The sequence below is a fragment of the Oncorhynchus mykiss genome, chromosome 23 (genome assembly GCF_013265735.2).
Source record: "Oncorhynchus mykiss isolate Arlee chromosome 23, USDA_OmykA_1.1, whole genome shotgun sequence".
NCBI classification, from domain to species: Eukaryota; Metazoa; Chordata; class Actinopteri; order Salmoniformes; family Salmonidae; genus Oncorhynchus; species Oncorhynchus mykiss.
In genome coordinates this window covers 1,436,305-1,459,770 of record NC_048587.1, presented here as the reverse complement: position 1 = coordinate 1,459,770, position 23,466 = coordinate 1,436,305, and the positions used below count along the sequence as shown (strand labels likewise).

At 41.0% G+C, this 23,466-nt stretch overlaps 1 protein-coding gene across 4 annotated transcripts in view; it reads left to right on the top strand.

The window, feature by feature from the left end:
- Positions 1-23,466, top strand: part of LOC110517589 (regulator of G-protein signaling 7-like) — a 133,632-nt gene that overhangs the window by 26,842 nt on the left and 83,324 nt on the right. For all 4 annotated transcript variants that reach the window (XR_005039161.1, XM_036960123.1, XM_036960122.1 and 1 more), the window contains exon 2: positions 9,833-9,929. Coding sequence is in view for 3 of the 4 variants with exons in the window: in XM_036960123.1 (XP_036816018.1) it covers positions 9,833-9,929 (97 nt within the window). In the remaining variant the exon portion in view is untranslated. The remainder of the gene's footprint in view (positions 1-9,832; positions 9,930-23,466) is intronic.

The window sequence follows — 23,466 nt, the reverse complement described above, 5'->3', positions numbered from 1 at the left end:
GGAGTCAGTTTGATGTCTGAGGAGTCCGTTTGATGTCTGAGGAGTCAGTTTGATGTTTTTTAATGTCTGAGGAAGTCAGTTTGATGTCTGAGCAGTCAGTTTGATGTCTAAGGACTCAGTTTGATGTCTGAGGAGACAGTTTGATGTCTGAGGAGTCAGTTTGATGTTTTTTAATGTCTGAGGAAGTCAGTTTGATGTCTGAGCAGTCAGTTTGATGTCTAAGGACTCAGTTTGATGTCTGAGGAGTCAGTTTGATATCTGAGGATTCCGTTTGATGTATAAGGAGTCCGTTTGATGTCTGAGGAGTCTGTTTGATGTCTGAGGAGTCAGTTTGAATTTCTTTGATGTCTGAGTAGTCAGTTTGATGTTTTTTACTGTCTGAGGAATTCAGTTTGATGTCTGAGCAGTCAGTTTGATGTCTGAGGACTCAGTTTGATGTCTGAGGAGTCAGTTTGATGTATAAGGAGTCAGTTTGATGTCTGAGGATTCCGTTTGATGTATAAGGAGTCAGTTTGATGTCTGAAGAGTCTGTTTGATGTCTGAGGAGTCAGTTTGATGTTTTTTCAATGTCTGAGGAAGTTAGTTTGATGTCTGAGCAGTCAGTTTGATATCTAAGGACTCAGTTTGATGTCTGAGGAGTCCGTTTGAATTTCTTTGATGTCTGAGGAGTCAGTTTGATGTCTGAGGACTCAGTTTGATGTCTGAGGATTCCGTTTGATGTCTAAGGACTCAGTTTGATGTCTGAGGAGTCAGTTTGATATCTGAGGATTCCATTTGATGTATAAGGAGTCAGTTTGATGTCTGAGGAGTCCGTTTGATGTCTGAGGAGTCAGTTTGATGTTTTTTAATGTCTGAGGAAGTCAGTTTGATGCCTGAGGAGTCCGTTTGATTTCCGAGGAGTCAGTTTGATGTCTAAGGACTCAGTTTGATGTCTGAGGAGTCAGTTTGATGTCTGAGGAGTCAGTTTGATGTCCCTTAATGTCTGAGGAGTCAGTTTGATGTCTGAGGAGTCAGTTTGATGTTTTTTAATGTCTGAGGAAGTCAGTTTGATGTCTGAGGAGTCCGTTTTATTTCCGAGGAGTCAGTTTGATGTTTTTTAATGTCTGAGGAAGTCAGTTTGATGTCTGAGCAGTCAGTTTGATGTCTAAGGACTCAGTTTGATGTCTGAGGAGTCTGTTTGAATTTCTTTGATGTCTTAGGAGTCAGTTTGATGTCTGAGGAGTCAGTTTGATGTTTTTTAATGTCTGAGGAAGTCAGTTTGATGTCTGAGGAGTCCGTTTGAATTTCTTTGATGTCTGAGGAGTCCGTTTGATGTCTGAGGACTCAGTTTGATGTCTGAGGATTCCGTTTGATGTCTAAGGACTCAGTTTGATGTCTGAGGAGTCAGTTTGATATCTGAGGATTCCGTTTGATGTATAAGGACTCAGTTTGATGTCTGAGGATTCCGTTTGATGTCTAAGGACTCAGTTTGATGTCTGAGGATTCCGTTTGATGTATAAGGAGTCAGTTTGATGTCTGAGGAGTCCGTTTGATGTCTGAGGAGTCAGTTTGATGTTTTTTAATGTCTGAGGAAGTCAGTTTGATGTCTGAGCAGTCAGTTTGATGTCTAAGGACTCAGTTTGATGTCTGAGGAGTCTGTTTGAATTTCTTTGATGTCTGAGGAGTCAGTTTGATGTCTGAGGAGTCAGTTTGATATCTGAGGATTCCGTTTGATGTATAAGGAGTCAGTTTGATGTCTGAGGAGTCCGTTTGATGTCTGAGGAGTCAGTTTGATGTTTTTTAATGTCTGAGGAAGTCAGTTTGATGTCTGAGCAGTCAGTTTGATGTCTAAGGACTCAGTTTGATGTCTGAGGAGACAGTTTGATGTCTGAGGAGTCAGTTTGATGTTTTTTAATGTCTGAGGAAGTCAGTTTGATGTCTGAGCAGTCAGTTTGATGTCTAAGGACTCAGTTTGATGTCTGAGGAGTCAGTTTGATATCTGAGGATTCCGTTTGATGTATAAGGAGTCCGTTTGATGTCTGAGGAGTCTGTTTGATGTCTGAGGAGTCAGTTTGAATTTCTTTGATGTCTGAGTAGTCAGTTTGATGTTTTTTACTGTCTGAGGAATTCAGTTTGATGTCTGAGCAGTCAGTTTGATGTCTGAGGACTCAGTTTGATGTCTGAGGAGTCAGTTTGATGTATAAGGAGTCAGTTTGATGTCTGAGGATTCCGTTTGATGTATAAGGAGTCAGTTTGATGTCTGAAGAGTCTGTTTGATGTCTGAGGAGTCAGTTTGATGTTTTTTCAATGTCTGAGGAAGTTAGTTTGATGTCTGAGCAGTCAGTTTGATATCTAAGGACTCAGTTTGATGTCTGAGGAGTCCGTTTGAATTTCTTTGATGTCTGAGGAGTCAGTTTGATGTCTGAGGACTCAGTTTGATGTCTGAGGATTCCGTTTGATGTCTAAGGACTCAGTTTGATGTCTGAGGAGTCAGTTTGATATCTGAGGATTCCGTTTGATGTATAAGGAGTCAGTTTGATGTCTGAGGAGTCCGTTTGATGTCTGAGGAGTCAGTTTGATGTTTTTTAATGTCTGAGGAAGTCAGTTTGATGCCTGAGGAGTCCGTTTGATTTCCGAGGAGTCAGTTTGATGTCTAAGGACTCAGTTTGATGTCTGAGGAGTCAGTTTGATGTCTGAGGAGTCAGTTTGATGTCCCTTAATGTCTGAGGAGTCAGTTTGATGTCTGAGGAGTCAGTTTGATGTTTTTTAATGTCTGAGGAAGTCAGTTTGATGTCTGAGGAGTCCGTTTGATTTCCGAGGAGTCAGTTTGATGTTTTTTAATGTCTGAGGAAGTCAGTTTGATGTCTGAGCAGTCAGTTTGATGTCTAAGGACTCAGTTTGATGTCTGAGGAGTCCGTTTGAATTTCTTTGATGTCTTAGGAGTCAGTTTGATGTCTGAGGAGTCAGTTTGATGTTTTTTAATGTCTGAGGAAGTCAGTTTGATGTCTGAGGAGTCCGTTTGAATTTCTTTGATGTCTGAGGAGTCCGTTTGATGTCTGAGGACTCAGTTTGATGTCTGAGGATTCCGTTTGATGTCTAAGGACTCAGTTTGATGTCTGAGGAGTCAGTTTGATATCTGAGGATTCCGTTTGATGTATAAGGACTCAGTTTGATGTCTGAGGATTCCGTTTGATGTCTAAGGACTCAGTTTGATGTCTGAGGATTCCGTTTGATGTATAAGGAGTCAGTTTGATGTCTGAGGAGTCCGTTTGATGTCTGAGGAGTCAGTTTGATGTTTTTTAATGTCTGAGGAAGTCAGTTTGATGTCTGAGCAGTCAGTTTGATGTCTAAGGACTCAGTTTGATGTCTGAGGAGTCCGTTTGAATTTCTTTGATGTCTTAGGAGTCAGTTTGATGTCTGAGGAGTCAGTTTGATGTTTTTTAATGTCTGAGGAAGTCAGTTTGATGTCTGAGGAGTCCGTTTGAATTTCTTTGATGTCTGAGGAGTCCGTTTGATGTCTGAGGACTCAGTTTGATGTCTGAGGATTCCGTTTGATGTCTAAGGACTCAGTTTGATGTCTGAGGAGTCAGTTTGATATCTGAGGATTCCGTTTGATGTATAAGGACTCAGTTTGATGTCTGAGGATTCCGTTTGATGTCTAAGGACTCAGTTTGATGTCTGAGGATTCCGTTTGATGTATAAGGAGTCAGTTTGATGTCTGAGGAGTCCGTTTGATGTCTGAGGAGTCAGTTTGATGTTTTTTAATGTCTGAGGAAGTCAGTTTGATGTCTGAGCAGTCAGTTTGATGTCTGAGGACTCAGTTTGATGTCTGAGGAGACAGTTTGATGTATAAGGAGTCAGTTTGATGTCTGAGGATTCCGTTTGATGTATAAGGAGTCAGTTTGATGTCTGAAGAGTCCGTTTGATGTCTGAGGAGTCAGTTTGATGTTTTTTCAATGTCTGAGGAAGTTAGTTTGATGTCTGAGCAGTCAGTTTGATATCTAAGGACTCAGTTTGATGTCTGAGGAGTCCGTTTGAATTTCTTTGATGTCTGAGGAGTCAGTTTGATGTCTGAGGACTCAGTTTGATGTCTGAGGATTCCGTTTGATGTCTAAGGACTCAGTTTGATGTCTGAGGAGTCAGTTTGATATCTGAGGATTCCGTTTGATGTATAAGGAGTCAGTTTGATGTCTGAGGAGTCCGTTTGATGTCTGAGGAGTCAGTTTGATGTTTTTTAATGTCTGAGGAAGTCAGTTTGATGTCTGAGCAGTCAGTTTGATGTCTAAGGACTCAGTTTGATGTCTGAGGAGTCAGTTTGATGTCTGAGGAGTCAGTTTGATGTTTTTTAATGTCTGAGGAAGTCAGTTTGATGTCTGAGCAGTCAGTTTGATGTCTAAGGACTCAGTTTGATGTCTGAGGAGTCAGTGTAATATCTGAGGATTCCGTTTGATGTATAAGGAGTCCGTTTGATGTCTGAGGAGTCTGTTTGATGTCTGAGGAGTCAGTTTGAATTTCTTTGATGTCTGAGTAGTCAGTTTGATGTTTTTTACTGTCTGAGGAATTCAGTTTGATGTCTGAGCAGTCAGTTTGATGTCTGAGGACTCAGTTTGATGTCTGAGGAGTCAGTTTGATGTATAAGGAGTCAGTTTGATGTCTGAGGATTCCGTTTGATGTATAAGGAGTCAGTTTGATGTCTGAAGAGTCTGTTTGATGTCTGAGGAGTCAGTTTGATGTTTTTTCAATGTCTGAGGAAGTTAGTTTGATGTCTGAGCAGTCAGTTTGATATCTAAGGACTCAGTTTGATGTCTGAGGAGTCCGTTTGAATTTCTTTGATGTCTGAGGAGTCAGTTTGATGTCTGAGGACTCAGTTTGATGTCTGAGGATTCCGTTTGATGTCTAAGGACTCAGTTTGATGTCTGAGGAGTCAGTTTGATATCTGAGGATTCCGTTTGATGTATAAGGAGTCAGTTTGATGTCTGAGGAGTCCGTTTGATGTCTGAGGAGTCAGTTTGATGTTTTTTAATGTCTGAGGAAGTCAGTTTGATGTCTGAGCAGTCAGTTTGATGTCTAAGGACTCAGTTTGATGTCTGAGGAGTCCGTTTGATGTCTGAGGAGTCAGTTTGATGTCCCTTAATGTCTGAGGAGTCAGTTTGATGTCTGAGGAGTCAGTTTGATGTTTTTTAATGTCTGAGGAAGTCAGTTTGATGTCTGAGGAGTCCGTTTGATTTCCGAGGAGTCAGTTTGATGTTTTTTAATGTCTGAGGAAGTCAGTTTGATGTCTGAGCAGTCAGTTTGATGTCTAAGGACTCAGTTTGATGTCTGAGGAGTCCGTTTGAATTTCTTTGATGTCTTAGGAGTCAGTTTGATGTCTGAGGAGTCAGTTTGATGTTTTTTAATGTCTGAGGAAGTCAGTTTGATGTCTGAGGAGTCCGTTTGAATTTCTTTGATGTCTGAGGAGTCCGTTTGATGTCTGAGGAGTCCGTTTGAATTTCTTTGATGTCTGAGGAGTCAGTTTGATGTTTTTTAATGTCTGAGGAAGTGGGTTTGATGTCTGAGCAGTCAGTTTGATGTCTAAGGACTCAGTTTGATGTCTGAGGAGTCAGTTTGATGTCTGAGGAGTCCGTTTGATGTATAAGGAGTCCGTTTGATGTCTGAGGAGTCAGTTTGAATTTCTTTGATGTCTGAGTAGTCAGTTTGATGTCTGAGGAGTCAGTTTGAATTTCTTTGATGTCTGAGTAGTCAGTTTGATGTCTGAGGAGTCAGTTTGATGTCTGAGCAGTCAGTTTGATGTCCTGTAATGTCTGAGGAGTCAATTTGATGTCTGAGGACTCAGTTTGATGTCCGAGGACTCAGTTTGATGTCTGAGGACTCAGTTTGATGTCTGAGGACTCAGTTTGATGTCTGAGGACTCAGTTTGATGTCTGAGGAAGCAGTTTGATGTCTGAGGAGTCACTTTGATGTCTGAGGAGTCAGTTTGATGTCTGGGGAGTCAGTTTGGTGTCTGAGGAGTCAGTTTGATGTCTGAGGAGTCAGTTTGGTGTCCTTTAATGTCTGAGGAGTCAGTTTGATGTCTGAGGAGTCAGTTTGATGAACACCTTCAGTACCAGAAGTAAAATGGATGGAAAAGTCCAGTGCCTCTCTTGGGAAGCAAATCATTAATCAAATTATTTGGCCGAAGGTCCTTTGATGTCTGCTACTGTTTGAATATCATGCACATTGTCGATACCTTTTAATCCCCAGATGTGATTTATATTATTATTCCTATGTATGCCGTCTCCTAACTCCCTCAACCCTGTCTGGCAGAGGATGGCTCAATGACAGATTAAACCACAGCCCTGCTACCTGCCTTGTCATTGTGTTATTTTATCTTCCTTTCGCTCCAGGGAATCACCACCTAATCAACAGTAAGAGGTGATGTAGTGATCCTGTTATTAGATCTAATTTCTTAATGATTATCCAGATTAACGTTAGACGGAGGAAGGTCATCCCTCTCCTCGCTGTCCTCTCTTGTCCTCTCCCTCCAAACTTTCCTCTCCCCTCTCTCCTCTCCTCTCTCTCCTCTTCTCTCTCTCCTCTCCTCTCGTCTCTCTCCTCACTTTCCTCTCCTCTCTTGTCCTCTCCTCTCTCTCCTCTCTTGTCCTCTCCTCTCTCTCTCTCCTTTCCCCTCTCTCCTCTCTTGTCCTCTCCTCTCTCTCTCCTCTTTCCTCTCTTTCCTCTCCCCTCTTGTCCTCTCCTCTCTCTCTCCTCTTTCCTCTCTCTCCTCGCTTGTCCTCTTCTCTCTCTCTGCTCTCCTCTGTTCTCTCTCCAACACAGTTTAGCTTGCTGCTGAATCAATTATAGTCCTGGAGGGAAGCTGTAAAATACAACAACGGGCGGCGACCTCTGATGCTCTGAAAGTCGTTGCACTGAAACATTTTGCATCTTCTAAATCAGTCTTGCTCTCTCTTCAAACGGTCTGATAATGAATAAGAGCTATTTTAAATTAGAGCATCATGGCTGATGATAATGAATAAGGGTTATTTTGAATGAGAGCATCATGGCTGATAATATTGAATAAGGGTTATTTTAAATGAGAGCATCATGGCTGATGATAATGAATAAGGGTTATTTTGAATGAGAGCATCATGGCTGATAATATTGAATAAGGGGTATTTTAAATGAGAGCATCATGGCTGATGATAATGAATAAGGGTTATTTTAAATGAGAGCATCATGGCTGATGATAATGAATAAGGATTATTTTGAATGAGAGCATCATGGCTGATAATATTGAATAAGGGTTATTTTAAATGAGAGCATCATGGCTGATAATATTGAATAAGGGTTATTTTAAATTAGAGCATCATGGCTGATGATAATGAATAAGGGTTATTTTAAATTAGAGCATCATGGCTGATAATAAATAAGGGTTATTTTAAATGAGAGCATCATGGCTGATGATAATGAATAAGGGTTATTTTGAATGAGAGCATCATGGCTGATAATATTGAATAAGGGTTATTTTAAATTAGAGCATCATGGCTGATGATATTGAATAAGGGTTGCAAATAAATTCATTAAAAATCATACAATGTGATTTTCTGGATTTTTTTTCTCATTTTGTCTGTCATAGTTGAAGTGTACCTATGATGAAAATTACAGGCCTCTCTCATATTTTTAAGTGGTAGAACTTGCACAATTGGTGGCTGACTAAATACTTTTTTGCCACACTGTATATAGATAGTCTTGATGGCAGCTGTAACAAACCAGTTTCCTTGATGAAAGTGTTTTGTGGTTGTACAGTATCCTCAAACAATAGCATGGTATTGTTTCACTCTAATAGCTACTGTATATTGGACACTGCAGTTAGATTAACAATCATTTAGGCTTTCTGATGATATAAGACATTTCAATGTTCCGGAAAGTTGGCTGTTGTTTACAACACCATTCTAGTCACATATCGTATATTGAGCAGCAACTGCCCTGATTTCGGGACTCTGTTCCTGTAGAGGTTAACGATTTTAGCTCCTTGACTCTCTGTCAATCAGAGAAGATTACTGCTGCGACAAACATGTTGGCTCTAAGATGGCTTTTTGGGTGGGAAGGGAGGCGAGAGATGAGTGAACGAGAGGAGTGAACGAGAGAGCAGTTAATGACAGGAGGGAAAGAGAGAGAGGAGAGAGAGGAGAGAGCAGGAAGGAGAGAGGTGGGAGAGAGAGGAGAGCAGGAAGGAGAGAGCAGGAGGTAGATCAGGGAATGAGAGGAGAGTTAGAGGGTAGAGAGGGAAAAGAAGAAGAGGAGGGAGGGAAATTAGGAAGGGAATGGATGGAGAGGAGGAGGGGTGAGGAGGAGAGGTGAGGAGGAGAGGAGAGGACAGGTGAGGAGGAGAGGACAGGTGAGGAGGAGAGAATGAGGAGATGGATAGAGAATGGAGCCTGTATCCATCTGGCTGCCAAGCCCCTCCAGGAGAGAGCCAGGGGGAGGGAGAGGAGAGGAGAGGAGAGGAGAGGAGAGAAAATGGAGCCTGTATCCATCTGGCTGCCAAGCCCCTCCAGGAGAGAGCCAGGGGGAGGGATCCTCCTGATCCAAATGTCATCCCTGTTTTGGGATTATCCTGCATTTCCTGTCACTGATCTCTCCCTCTCTCTCTCTGTTATCTTTCTCAAACCCCCTGTTTACTGTATTCTGCCAGGGAATTCTAAAATACTTCTGGTTGATTGGTAGTTGTGAAAATCTGAAATAAAAAGTTATGAGCCACTGTAGCTTCCTCTGAGTATGTGGTGGTCCCTGGGTATGGGGTGGTCCCTGGGTATGGAGTGGTCCCTGAGTATGTGGTGGTCCCTGGGTATAGGGGGGTCCCTGGGTATGGGGTGGTCCCTGGGTTTGGGGTGGTCCCTGTGTATGGAGTGGTCCCTGTTTGGGGTGGTATCTGGGTATGGGGTGGTCCCTGGGTATGGGGGGGTCCCTGTTTGGGGCGGTCCCTGGGTATGGAGTGGTCCCTGTATGGGGTGGTATCTGGGTATGGGTGGTCCCTGGGTATGGAGTGGTCCCTGTTTGGGGTGGTATCTGGGTATGGAGTGGTCCCTGTTTGGGGTGGTCCCTGGTTATGGGGTGGTCCCTGGATATAGGGTGGTCACTGGGTATGGGGGGTCCCTGGGTATGGAGTGGTCCCTGTATGGGGTGGTATCTGGGTATGGAGTGGTATCTGGGTATGGGGTGGTATCTGGGTATGGAGTGGTATGGGGAAGAAAACAGAAACATTTACTCAACTTGATATGGCCCAACTTACCCTAAGGCAAACATTTTGACTATATTAGCCTACACAGCTACAAGGATGCACTTTCAAACTAGATTTAGGACCTCATATTGAAGCTAATAGAGGCCCCAACTGATGTTTATAACAATGTTAAAATGATCTACTTTGGTTTAGATACAAGCATAATGAAATCTCTAACACAATAAAATCATTTGACTTGGTGAAAATCTGTTGTTTTGGACCTAACTTGCTGGTCACTTTTTCCATGTGGTTTCATCCTTCAGACTCCATGAACTGATGACCTCTTCCTACATATTAGGACACATGATTAATTTGTGTGTTTCCTAGGAACAATGGTGACTAAATCTACCCCTTTGGTTCAACTTCCCCCTTTGGCTCAACTTCCCCCTTTGGCTCAACTTCCCCCTTTGGCTCAACTTCCCCCTTTGGCTCAACTTCCCCCTTTGGCTCAACTTCCCCCTTTGGTTCAACTTCCCCCTTTGGCTCAACTTCCCTCTTTGGCTCAACTTCCCCCTTTGGTTCAACTTCCCCCACTCTCCCCTGAGTATTTATGCTGCTGATTGAGCTTTTCCTTCAACCATCTCCTTTCTTTTCCAGATGGAAGATGTCATCGCTCATATGCAAGATGAGACAAATGGAATTCCTGTCCGCACAGTCAAGAGTTTTTTATCTAAAATCCCAAGTGTTTTTTCAGGTAAGATAATTTTTTTAATAGTTATAGTATAAATATGTGTGTGTGTTTGAGAGAGAGTGAGAGCGAAATAAAGAAATATATATATATATATATATATATATATATATATATATATATATACAGTTGAAGTCGAAAGTTTACATACACTGAGGTTGGAGTCATTAAAACTCGTTTTCAACCACTCCACAAATTTCTTGTCAACAAACTATAGTTTTGGCAAGTCGGTTAGGACATCTACTTTGTGCATGCCACAAGTCATTTTTCCAACGATTCTTTACAGATAGATTATTTCACTTATAACTCACTGTATCACAATTCATGTGGGTCAGAAGATTACATACACTAAGTTGACTGTGTCTTTAAACAGCTTGGAACATTTCTGAAAATGATGTCATGGCTTTAGAAGCTTCTGATAGGCTAATTGACATAATTTGAGTCAATTGGAGGTGTACCTGTGGATGTATTTCAAGGCCTACATTCAAACTCAGTGCCTCTTTGCTTGACATCATGGGAAAATCAAAAGAAATCAGCCAAGACCTCAGAAAATACATTTTAGACCTCCACAAGTCTGGTTCATCCTTGGGAGCAATTTACAAATGCCTGAAGGTGCCACGTTCATCTGTACAAACAACGGTACGCAAGTATAAACACCATGGAACCATGCAGTCGTCATACCACTCAGGGAGGAGACGTGTTCTGTCTCTTAGAGATGAACGTACTTTGGTGTGAAAAGTTCAAATCAATTCCAGAACAGCAGCAAAGGACCTTGTGAAGATGCTGGAGGAAACATGGGGACAAAAGTATCTATATCCACAGTAAAACGGGTCCTATATCAACATAAACAGCCTTCAGGTTAACAAGGAAGAAGCCACTGTCAAAACTGTCATAAAAAAGCCAGACTACAGTTTGCAACTGCACATGGGGACAAAGATTGTACTTTTTGGAGAAATGTCCTCTGGCCTGATGAAACAAAAATAGAACTGTTTGACCATAATGACCATCGTTATGTTTGGAGGAAAAAGGGGGAGGCTTGCAAGCCGAAGAACACCATCCCAGCTGTGAAGCACGGGGGTGGCAGCATCATGTTGTGGGGGTGCTTTGCTGCTGGAGGGACTGGTGCACTTCACAAAATAGATGACATCATGAGGTAGGAAAATTATGTGGATATATTAAGCAACATTTCAAGACATCAGTCAGGAAGTTAAAACTTGGTCGCAAATGGGTCTTCCAAATGGACAATGACCCCAAGCATCCTTCCAAAGTTGTGGCAAAATGGCTTAAGGACAACAAAGTCAAGGTATTGGAGTGCCATCACAAAGTCCTGACCTCAATGCTATAGAAAAATGTGTGGGCAGAACTGAAAAAGCGTGTGCGAGCAAGGAGGGCTAGAAACCTGACTCAGTTACACCAGCTCTGTCAGGAGGAATGGGCCAAAATTCACCCAACGTATTGTGAGAAGCTTGTGGAAGGCTACCCGAAACGTTTGACCCAAGTTTAACAATTTAAACTTCTGACCCACTGAGAATGTGATGAAAGAAATACAAGCTGAAATAAATCATTCTCTCTACTATTATTCTGACATTTCACATTCTTAAAATAAAGTGGTGATCCTAGCTGACCTAAGACAGGGAATTTCTACTAGGATTAAATGTCAGGAATTTTGAAAAACTGAGTTTTAATGTATTTGGCTTAGGTGTATGTAAACTTCCGACTTCAACTCTATATGTATATATTTAGAGAGAGGAAAATTAGATGGAGGCAGAGAGAGAGAAAGACCGGTTACATGACTGTCTGGGAAGAATGGGCAGATCAGACTGATGGGGGGAGGGGAGAGAGGGGGTGACAGTAACCAGGCGCTCTCTCTCCCACAGAGAAGAGAGGGGGAGTTGCTGGATGGTCACCCTTCACACCCTGCTGTAAATCTCTAGAGGGGGAGTTGCTGGATGGTCACCCTTCACACCCTGCCGTAAATCTCTAGAGGGGGAAACGTTCTCTCTCTACCCTTCAGTATTGGAATCAGAAGGTCTTTGTCTAGAGAGAGACTTTTGCCAAAAACTCTAACGTCCAAAAAGGGAGCTTTGGAACAACATGTCTAACATCTGAATATGGGATATGGTCAGTGGGGACCTAAAGAATAATAATGTCATATTGTTTTTCATTTTGTGATGTTATTAACTGTATGAACCAAATACTGTAACTGAACACCCCCTCTAGCTGTTATCCAATATGTTGGATGTAGGAGTCATAAGACAGAACTTATAATCATATCCTTTGCACATTAAATAGCCATGCCCTGAATGAGGTCAGAGAGCTTGTCAGCGTGATGGAATTGCCCTTTTTGACCAGAGTGCTTAAAAGGACTGACTAAGAATTTACATACCAGACCAGAAGATGTGAGACCGTGGTCCACACGTTGAAATGGTTAAAACTCTGAAATTCTCAACCTCAACACTAGATGAGAAGATAACCTCACCTACCAGACCAGGAAACGTGGAGTGTTCGCTCCATGTGGGAAATGGTTGAAACAACACGAGGTGAAGAAGATAAACTCACCAAACTATACCCGAACATGAACAGGCTGCAGCTGTCCATGTAAAGGGGTTCAAACTCTGAATATCCATACGAGTTAAGAACAAGTTCTGAACAAAAACAGCCCATTGGAGACCGGACAACTAAGAAGAAGGACATTGTGACATCTGGTGGACAACCAGAATATGTATAAGTGGCCATAGAGAGGCCAACAGAACCCCCTTTCAAGAAGGTTTGGTTTCAACAGAGATAGATGATGAACAACGGTATTCAAACACGTAAAAACATTCATTGCTTCTTATTACCAAAACGGGCGGCGGTTCGTGAGAAAGGTATATGATTAATGTAAAGACAGTCCTAGAATGTTTCCACGATAAATGTGCCTTTTTCTCTATGTATGTGTATTCTGTGTTATTATTTAGTTAGTTAGTAAATAGATAATTAAATACATTTTGTATAGTACTGAATGATATGCAAAGTTTGTGGTTCTTGCAGATCCAAGAAGGTTACGACTGTTCAGAATGAGACTGATATGAGGTAATGATTAATAAGTGACTGTAATCGATATATAACTTATATATATATATATATCTCTTCTAGAGTTACATTTTGGAGATGGTAATGGGTTAAACAATTTCTTCCGTGGTGCCCCCAAATCCCTAATGAGTTAAATGTTTAATTTAATCGGATAACAATTAAACATAGTGGATTCAATAAATAACAGTCATCAGGTTAATGTACGTCACTTCACAGTATACTAACCTCAACATTAAAACCTTCCAAATCCAAATTACCTGAATGGACTGGTGGAGCTGGACGGCTGTCTGAGAGAGCTGGCTGCTCTACGGACTGGTGGAGCTGGACGGCTGTCTGAGAGAGCTGGCTGCTCTACGGACTGGTGGAGATGGACGGATGTCTGAGAGAGCTGGCTGCTGAATGGATTGTGGAGATGGACGGCTGTCTGAGAGAGCTGGCTGCTCTACGGACTGGTGGAGATGGACGGATGTCTGAGAGAGCTGGCTGCTGAATGGATTGTGGAGATGGACGGCTGTCTGAGAGAACTGGCTGCTCTACGGACTGGTGGAGATGGACGGATGTCTGAGAGAGCTGGCTGCTGAATGGATTGTGGAGATGGATGGATGGCTGTCTGAGAGAGCTGGCTGCTCTACGGACTGGTGGAGATGGACGGATGTCTGAGAGAGCTGGCTGCTGAATGGATTGTGGAGATGGACGGCTGTCTGAGAGAGCTGGCTGCTCTACGGACTGGTGGAGATAGACGGATGTCTGAGAGAGCTGGCTGCTGAATGGATTGTGGAGATGGACGGCTGTCTGAGAGAGCTGGCTGCTGAATGGATTGTGGAGATGGACGGCTGTCTGAGAGAGCTGGCTGCTCTACGGACTGGTGGAGATAGACGGATGTCTGAGAGAGCTGGCTGCTGAATGGATTGTGGAGATGGACGGCTGTCTGAGAGAGCTGGCTGCTCTACGGACTGGTGGAGCTGGACCGCTGTCTGAGAGAGCTGGCTCCTCTACGGACTGGTGGAGATGGACGGATGTCTGAGAGAGCTGGCTGCTGAATGGATTGTGGAGATGGACGGCTGTCTGAGAGAGCTGGCTGCTCTACGGACTGGTGGAGCTGGACCGCTGTCTGAGAGAGCTGGCTGCTCTACGGACTGGTGGAGATGGACGGATGTCTGAGAGAGCTGGCTGCTAAATGGATTGTGGAGATGGACGGATGTCTGAGAGAGCTGGCTGCTCTACGGACTGGTGGAGATGGATGGCTGTCTGAGAGAGCTGGCTGCTCTATGTACTGGTGGAGCTGGACAGCTGTCTGAGAGAGCTGGCTGCTCTACGGACTGGTGGAGATGGATGGCTGTCTGAGAGAGCTGGCTGCTGAATGGACTGGTGGAGATGGACGGCTGTCTGAGAGAGCTGGCTGCTCTACGGACTGGTGGAGATGGACGGCTGTCTGAGAGAGCTGGCTGCTCTACGGACTGGTGGAGATGGAAGGCTGTCAGAGAGCTGGCTGCTCTACGGACTGGTTCAACAGACCATCAGTGGGTAATAACAGACCATCAGTCAGTAATAACAGATCAACAGACCATCAGTAGGTAATACCAGATCAACAGACCATCAGTAGGTAATATCAGATCAACAGTAACAGACCATCAGTAGGTAATATCAGATCAATAGACCATCAGTAGGTAATAACAGATCAATAGACCATCAGTAGGTAATATCAGATCAATAGACCATCAGTGGGTAATAACAGATCAACAGACCATCAGTAGGTAATAACAGATCAACAGTTACAGACCATCAGTAGGTAATAACAGATCAACAGTAACAGACCATCAGTAGGTAATAACAGATCAACAGTAACAGACCATCAGTAGGTAATAACAGATCAATAGACCATCAGTAGGTAATAACAGATCAACAGACCATCAGTAGGTAATAACAGATCAACAGTTACAGACCATCAGTAGGTAATAACAGATCAACAGTAACAGACCATCAGTAGGTAATAACAGATCAACAGTAACAGACCATCAGTAGGTAATAACAGACCATCAGTAGGTAATAACAGACCATCAGTAGGTAATAACAGACCATCAGTAGGTAATAACAGATCAATAGACCATCAGTAGGTAATAACAGACCATCAGTAGGTAATAACAGACCACCAGTAGGTAATAACAGACCATCAGTAGGTAATAACAGATCAGCAGTAACAGACCATCAGTAGGTAATAACAGATCAATAGACCATCAGTAGGTAATAACAGATCAATAGACCATCAGTAGGTAATAACAGGTCAACAGTAATAGACCATGAGTAGATAATATCAGATCAACAGATCATCAGTAGGTAATAACAGATCAACAGTAACATACCATCAGTAGGTAATAACAGACCATCAGTAGGTAATAACAGATCAACAGTAACAGACCATCAGTAGGTAATAACAGATCAATAGACCATCAGTAGGTAATAACAGACCATCAGTAGGTAATAACAGACCATCAGTAGGTAATAACAGACCATCAGTAGGTAATAACAGACCATCAGTAGGTAATAACAGACCATCAGTAAGTAATAACAGACCATCAGTAGGTAATAACAGATCAATAGACCATCAGTAGGTAATAACAGACCAACAGACCATCAGTAGGTAGTAACAGATCAATAGATCATCAGTAGGTAATAACAGATCAACAGTAACAGACCATCAGTAGGTAATAACAGACCATCAGGAGGTAATAACAGATCAATAGACCATCAGTCAGCCCATATTGACACTCTGACACACAAACAACTATTCTGCTTATGTTGACGCTGTCTGTTCTTCACACACCTGGTGTGTGTCCTGCTCCATGAGGGTTGAGGTGACAGCCCAGTGTCTGTCACCTGGTGTGTGTCCTGCTACATAAGGTTTGAGATGACAGCCCAGTGTCTGTCACCTGGTGTGTGTCCTGCTACATAAGGGTTGATAAGGCTGTAATTAAAGCCTAGTGCCTCTTCTGTTACTATAGTGATGTCTCAAATGGTACCCTGTTCCCTTTGTAGAGCACTTCTGTTGACCAGATTCCTATTCCCTATATAGAACACTACTTTAGACCAGAGCCCTATTCCCTATATAGAACACTACTGTTGACAAGAGTCATTTTCCCTATATAGATCACTACTGTTTACCAGGGCCCTATTCCCTATATAGAACACTACTGTTGACCAGAGCCCTATTCCCTATATAGAACACTACTGTTGACCAGAGCCCTATTACCTACATAGAACACTACTGTTGACCAGAGCCCTATTCCCTATATAGAACACTACTGCCCAGATCTGTCCAGGTTCTGTAATAACAATGAGTCCTGTTTTACCTTCCTGGTACAGTGCCTTGCGAAAGTATTCGGCCCCCTTGAACTTTGCGACCTTTTGCCACATTTCAGGCTTCAAACATAAAGATATAAAACTGTATTTTTTTGTGGAGAATCAACAACAAGTGGGACACAATCATGAAGTGGAACGACATTTATTGGATATTTCAAAATTTTTTAACAAATCAAAAACTGAAAAATTGGGCGTGCAAAATTATTCAGCCCCTTTACTTTCAGTGCAGCAAACTCTCTCCAGAAGTTCAGTGAGGATCTCTGAATGATCCAATGTTGACCTAAATGACTAATGATGATAAATACAATCCACATGTGTGTAATCAAGTCTCCGTATAAATGCACCTGCACTGTGATAGTCTCAGAGGTCCGTCAAAAGCGCAGAGAGCATCATGAAGAACAAGGAACACACCAGGCAGGTCCGAGATACTGTTGTGAAGAAGTTTAAAGCCGGATTTGGATACAAAAAGATTTCCCAAGCTTTAAACATCCCAAGGAGCACTGTGCAAGCGATAATATTGAAATGGGAGGAGTATCAGACCACTGCAAATCTACCAAGACCTGGCCGTCCCTCTAAACTTTCAGCTCATACAAGGAGAAGACTGATCAGAGATGCAGCCAAGAGGCCCATGATCACTCTGGATGAACTGCAGAGATCTACAGCTGAGGTGGGAGACTCTGTCCATAGGACAACAATCAGTCTTATATTACACAAATCTGGCCTTTAAGGAAGAGTGGCAAGAAGAAAGCCATTTCTTAAAGATATCCATAAAAAGTGTCATTTAAAGTTTGCCACAAGCCACCTGGGAGACACACCAAACGTGGAAGAAGGTGCTCTGGTCAGATGAAACCAAAATGGAACTTTTTGGCAACAATGCAAAACGTTATGTTTGGCGTAAAAGCAACACAGCTGAACACACCATCCCCACTGTCAAACATGGTGGTGGCAGCATCATGGTTTGGGCCTGCTTTTCTTCAGCAGGGACAGGGAAGATGGTTACAATTGATGGGAAGATGGATGGAGCCAAATACAGGACCATTCTGGACGAAAACCTGATGGAGTCTGCAAAAGACCTGAGACTGGGACGGAGATTTGTCTTCCAACAAGACAATGATCCAAAACATAAAGCAAAATCTACAATGGAATGGTTCAAAAATAAACATATCCAGGTGTTAGAATGGCCAAGTCAAAGTCCAGACCTGAATCCAATCGAGAATCTGTGGAAAGAACTGAAAACTGCTGTTCACAAATGCTCTCCATCCAACCTCACTGAGCTCAAGCTGTTTTGCAAGGAGGAATGGGAAAAAATGTCAGTCTCTCGATGTGCAAAACTGATAGAGACATACCCCAAGCGACTTACAGCTGTAATCGCAGCAAAAGGTGGCGCTACAAAGTATTAACTTAAGGGGGCTGAATAATTTTGCACGCCCAATTTTTCAGTTTTTGATTTGTTAAAAAAGTTTGAAATATCCAATAAATGTCGTTCCACTTCATGATTGTGTCCCACTTGTTGTTGATTCTTCACAAAAAAATACAGTTTTATATCTTTATGTTTGAAGCCTGAAATGTGGCAAAAGGTCGCAAAGTTCAAGGGGGCCGAATACTTTCGCAAGGCACTGTATATAATGATTACATACTGGAGGAGCTGATAGTAGTGCTGTCCATGGTGCTGAATCGAGCCTTGATTCTGGTAGCAGCTACTGTCAAGGAGCTGTTAGTAGTGCTGTCCATGGTGCTGAATGGAGCCTCGGTTCTGGTAGCAGCTACTGTCAATACTGTAGGAGCTGTTAGTAGTGCTGTCCATGGTGCTGAATGGAGACTTTTATATTAGAATCCTATGGGGCTATTAGAATCCTATGGGTCCATAGAGAGTCTGTTAGAATCCTATGGGTCCATAGAGAGTCTGTTAGAATCCTATGGGTCCATAGAGAGTCTGTTAGAATCCTATGGGTCCATAGAGAGTCTGTTAGAATCCTATGGGTCCATAGAGAGTCTGTTAGAATCATATGGATCCATAGAGAGTCTGTTAGAATCATATGGGTCCATAGAGTTTATTAGAATCATATGGGTCCATAGAGGGTCTATTAGAATCTTATGGGTCTGTTAGAATCTTATGGATCCATATAGTGTTTATTACAATAATATCTGTCTATAGAGTGTCTATTAGAATCATATGGGTCTATAGAGGGTCTGTTAGGATTCCATGGGTCCGTAGAGTGTTTGTGTGTGTGCATCTCTACAGTATATGTTTATGTGATTTAGATTGGTCCAGGTTTGTATTCAAGGCCTTGGATGTTATGCTGGCAAGGCCTTGCTTTTTGTTCACTGTGAAATTACATTGTAAAAACAATGCTCCATAGAATTTACACTGATTGTATGTCATTTTATTTGATAAGCTAACCGTGATTAAAGGCATTCAGGGAAATATAGGCCCTTGGCTTGTTTATCCAAACACAGCAGTTGGCTTTGTGTGTTCTGTATTCTAATCTACATTCTATTGTTGTCACTGCAGATTGACTGTCAGCCTCGCTTTTTAATTTATTCTGTAATGTTGTCTCTGCAGATTGACTCTGTCTTGTTTAATTTATTCTGTAATGTTGTCTCTGCAGATTGACTCTGTCTTGTTTAATTTATTCTGTAATGTAGTCTCTGCAGATTGACTCTGTCTTGTTTAATTTATTCTGTAATGTTGTCTCTGCAGATTGACTCTGTCTTGTTTAATTTATTCTGTAATGTTGTCTCTGCAGATTGACTCTGTCTTGTTTAATTTATTCTGTAATGAAGTCTCTGCAGATTGACTCTCAGACTTGCTTTTTAATTTATTCTGTAATGTAGTCTCTGTAGATTGACTCTTAGACTTGCTTTTTCATTTATTCTGTAATGTAGTCTCTGCAGATTGACTCTCAGACTTGCTTTCCACGTTATTCTGTCAGGTCCTTTAGAAATGGATTGGGGAGCGGTGAACATAAACTGTTAGGAGATTTGTTGCAGTAAGGAAAGGAGAGCTGTGGCGATGTTTCAGACTCACCTCTCCTTTAGATATGCATGGAACAATATACTATACATGAGAAGGGACATTTATGTAAAGTTATTTCAAAATGTTGTTTTTTCCGCTCACATGTTTTTGATACCAGCAGAAGCAGAATGTTGAGTGTTTTGTGTTGTGTCTTGCAGAATGTTGAGTGTTTTGTTTTGTCTTGTAGAAGCAGAATGTTGAGTGTTTTGTTTTGTCTTGCAGAAGCAGAATGTTGAGTGTTTTGTCTTGTAGAAGCAGAATGTTGAGTGTTTTGTCTTGTAGAAGCAGAATGTTGAGTGTTTTGTCTTGCAGAAGCAGAATGTTGAGTTTGTTTTGCAGAAGCAGAATGTTGAATGTTCTATGTTTTGTCTTGCAGAATGTTGACTGTTTTATGTTTTGTCTTGCAGAATGTTGAGTGTTTTATGTTTTGTCTTGCAGAATGTTGAGTGTTTTGTCTTGTAGAAGCAGAATGTTGAGTGTTTTTGTCTTGCAGAAGCAGAATGTTGAATGTTCTATGTTTTGTCTTGCAGAATGTTGAGTGTTTTATGTTTTGTCTTGCAGAATGTTGAGTGTTTTATGTTTTGTCTTGCAGAAGCAGAATGTTGAGTGTTTTGTCTTGTAGAAACAGAATGTTGAGTGGTTTGTCTTGTAGAAGCAGAATGTTGAGTGTTTTGTTTTGTCTTGTAGAAGCAGAATCTTGAGTGTTTTGTCTTGTAGAAGCAGAATGTTGAGTGTTTTGTCTTGCAGAAGCAGAATGTTGAGTTTGTTTTGCAGAAGCAGAATGTTGAATGTTCTATGTTTTGTCTTACAGAAGCAGAATGTTGAGTGTTTTATGTTTTGTCTTACAGAATGTTGAGTGTTTTATGTTTTGTCTTGCAGAATGTTGAGTGTTTTATGTTTTGTCTTGTAGAAGCAGAATGTTGAGTGTTTTATGTTTTGTCTTGTAGAAGCAGAATGTTGAGTGTTTTATGTTTTGTCTTGCAGAATGTTGAGTGTTTTATGTGTTGTATTGCAGAAGCAGAATGTTGAGTGTTTTGTTTTGTATTGCAGAAACAGAATGTTGAGTGTGTTGTATTGCAGAAGCAGAATGTTGAGTGTTTTGTTTTGTATTGCAGAAACAGAATGTTGAGTGTGTTGTATTGCAGAAGCAGAATGTTGAGTGTTTTGTTTTGTCTTGCAGAAACAGAATGTTGAGTGTGTTGTATTGCAGAAGCAGAATGTTGAGTGTTTTGTTTTGTATTGCAGAAGCAGAATGTTGAGTGTGTTGTATTGCAGAAGCAGAATGTTGAGTGTTTTGTTTTGTCTTGTAGAAGCAGAATGTTGATTGTTATGTTTTGTCTTGCAGAAACAGAATGTTGAGTGTGTTGTTTTGTCTTGCAGAAACAGAATGTTGAGTGTGTTGTATTGCAGAAGCAGAATGTTGAGTGTTTTGTTTTGTATTGCAGAAGCAGAATGTTGAGTGTTTTGTTTTGTCTTGCAGAAGCAGAATGTTGAGTGTTTTGTTTTGTATTGCAGAAGCAGAATGTTGAGTGTTTTATGTTTTGTCTTGTAGAAGCAGAATGTTGAGTGTTTTATGTTTTGTCTTGTAGAAGCAGAATGTTGATTGTTATGTTTTGTCTTGCAGAAACAGAATGTTGAGTGTGTTGTTTTGTCTTGCAGAAACAGAATGTTGAGTGTGTTGTATTGCAGAAGCAGAATGTTGAGTGTTTTGTTTTGTATTGCAGAAGCAGAATGTTGAGTGTTTTGTTTTGTCTTGCAGAAGCAGAATGTTGAGTGTTTTGTTTTGTATTGCAGAAGCAGAATGTTGAGTGTTTTATGTTTTGTCTTGCAGAAGCAGAATGTTGAGTGTTTTGTTTTGTCTTGCAGAAGCAGAATGTTGAGTGTTTTGTGTTTTGTCTTGCAGAAGCAGAATGTTGAGTGTTTTTGTCTTGCAGAAGCAGAATGTTGAGTGTGTTGTTTTGTCTTGCAGAATGTTGAGTTTTATATTATGTCTTGTAGAAGCAGAATGTTGAGTGTTTTATGTTTTGTCTTACAGAAGCAGAATGTTGAGTGTTGTATGTTTTGTCTTGCAGAATGTTGAGTGTTTTGTCTTGCAGAAACAGAATGTTGAGTGTGTTGTATTGCAGAAGCAGAATGTTGAGTGTTTTGTTTTGTCTTGTAGAAGCAGAATGTTGAGTGTTGAGTGTTTTATGTTCTGTCTTGCAGAAGCAGAATGTTGAGTGTTTTGTGTTTTGTCTTGCAGAAGCAGAATGTTGAGTGTTTTTGTCTTGCAGAAGCAGAATGTTGAGTGTGTTGTTTTGTCTTGCAGAATGTTGAGTGTTTTATATTATGTCTTGTAGAAGCAGAATGTTGAGTGTTTTATGTTTTGTCTTGCAGAATGTTGAGTGTTTTGTTTTGTCTTGCAGAAGCAGAATGTTGAGTGTTTTGTTTTGTCTTGCAGAAGCAGAATGTTGAGTGTTATGTTTTGTCTTGCAGAATGTTGAGTGTTTTGTTTTGTCTTGCAGAAGCAGAATGTTGAGTGTTTTATGTTTTGTCTTGCAGAATGTTGAGTGTTTTGTTTTGTCTTGTAGAAGCAGAATGTTGAGTGTTTTATATTATGTCTTGTAGAAGCAGAATGTTGAGTGTTTTGTTTTGTCTTGCAGAATGTTGAGTGTTTTGTTTTGTCTTGTAGAAGCAGAATGTTGAGTGTTTTATGTTTTGTCTTGCAGAAGCAGAATGTTGAGTGTTTTATATTATGTCTTGTAGAAGCAGAATGTTGAGTGTTTTGTTTTGTCTTGCAGAATGTTGAGTGTTTTGTTTTGTCTTGTAGAAGCAGAATGTTGAGTGTTTTATATTATGTCTTGTAGAAGCAGAATGTTGAGTGTTTTGTTTTGTCTTGCAGAATGTTGAGTGTTTTATGTGTTGTATTGCAGAAGCAGAATGTTGAGTGTTTTGTTTTGTATTGCAGAAACAGAATGTTGAGTGTGTTGTATTGCAGAAGCAGAATGTTGAGTGTTTTGTTTTGTATTGCAGAAACAGAATGTTGAGTGTGTTGTATTGCAGAAGCAGAATGTTGAGTGTTTTGTTTTGTATTGCAGAATGTTGAGTGTGTTGTATTGCAGAAGCAGAATGTTGAGTGTTTTGTTTTGTCTTGTAGAAGCAGAATGTTGATTGTTATGTTTTGTCTTGCAGAAACAGAATGTTGAGTGTGTTGTTTTGTCTTGCAGAAACAGAATGTTGAGTGTGTTGTATTGCAGAAGCAGAATGTTGAGTGTTTTGTTTTGTATTGCAGAAGCAGAATGTTGAGTGTTTTGTTTTGTCTTGCAGAAGCAGAATGTTGAGTGTTTTGTTTTGTATTGCAGAAGCAGAATGTTGAGTGTTTTATGTTTTGTCTTGTAGAAGCAGAATGTTGAGTGTTTTATGTTTTGTCTTGTAGAAGCAGAATGTTGATTGTTATGTTTTGTCTTGCAGAAACAGAATGTTGAGTGTGTTGTTTTGTCTTGCAGAAACAGAATGTTGAGTGTGTTGTATTGCAGAAGCAGAATGTTGAGTGTTTTGTTTTGTATTGCAGAAGCAGAATGTTGAGTGTTTTGTTTTGTCTTGCAGAAGCAGAATGTTGAGTGTTTTGTTTTGTATTGCAGAAGCAGAATGTTGAGTGTTTTATGTTTTGTCTTGCAGAAGCAGAATGTTGAGTGTTTTGTTTTGTCTTGCAGAAGCAGAATGTTGAGTGTTTTGTGTTTTGTCTTGCAGAAGCAGAATGTTGAGTGTTTTTGTCTTGCAGAAGCAGAATGTTGAGTGTGTTGTTTTGTCTTGCAGAATGTTGAGTTTTATATTATGTCTTGTAGAAGCAGAATGTTGAGTGTTTTATGTTTTGTCTTACAGAAGCAGAATGTTGAGTGTTGTATGTTTTGTCTTGCAGAATGTTGAGTGTTTTGTCTTGCAGAAACAGAATGTTGAGTGTGTTGTATTGCAGAAGCAGAATGTTGAGTGTTTTGTTTTGTCTTGTAGAAGCAGAATGTTGAGTGTTGAGTGTTTTATGTTCTGTCTTGCAGAAGCAGAATGTTGAGTGTTTTGTGTTTTGTCTTGCAGAAGCAGAATGTTGAGTGTTTTTGTCTTGCA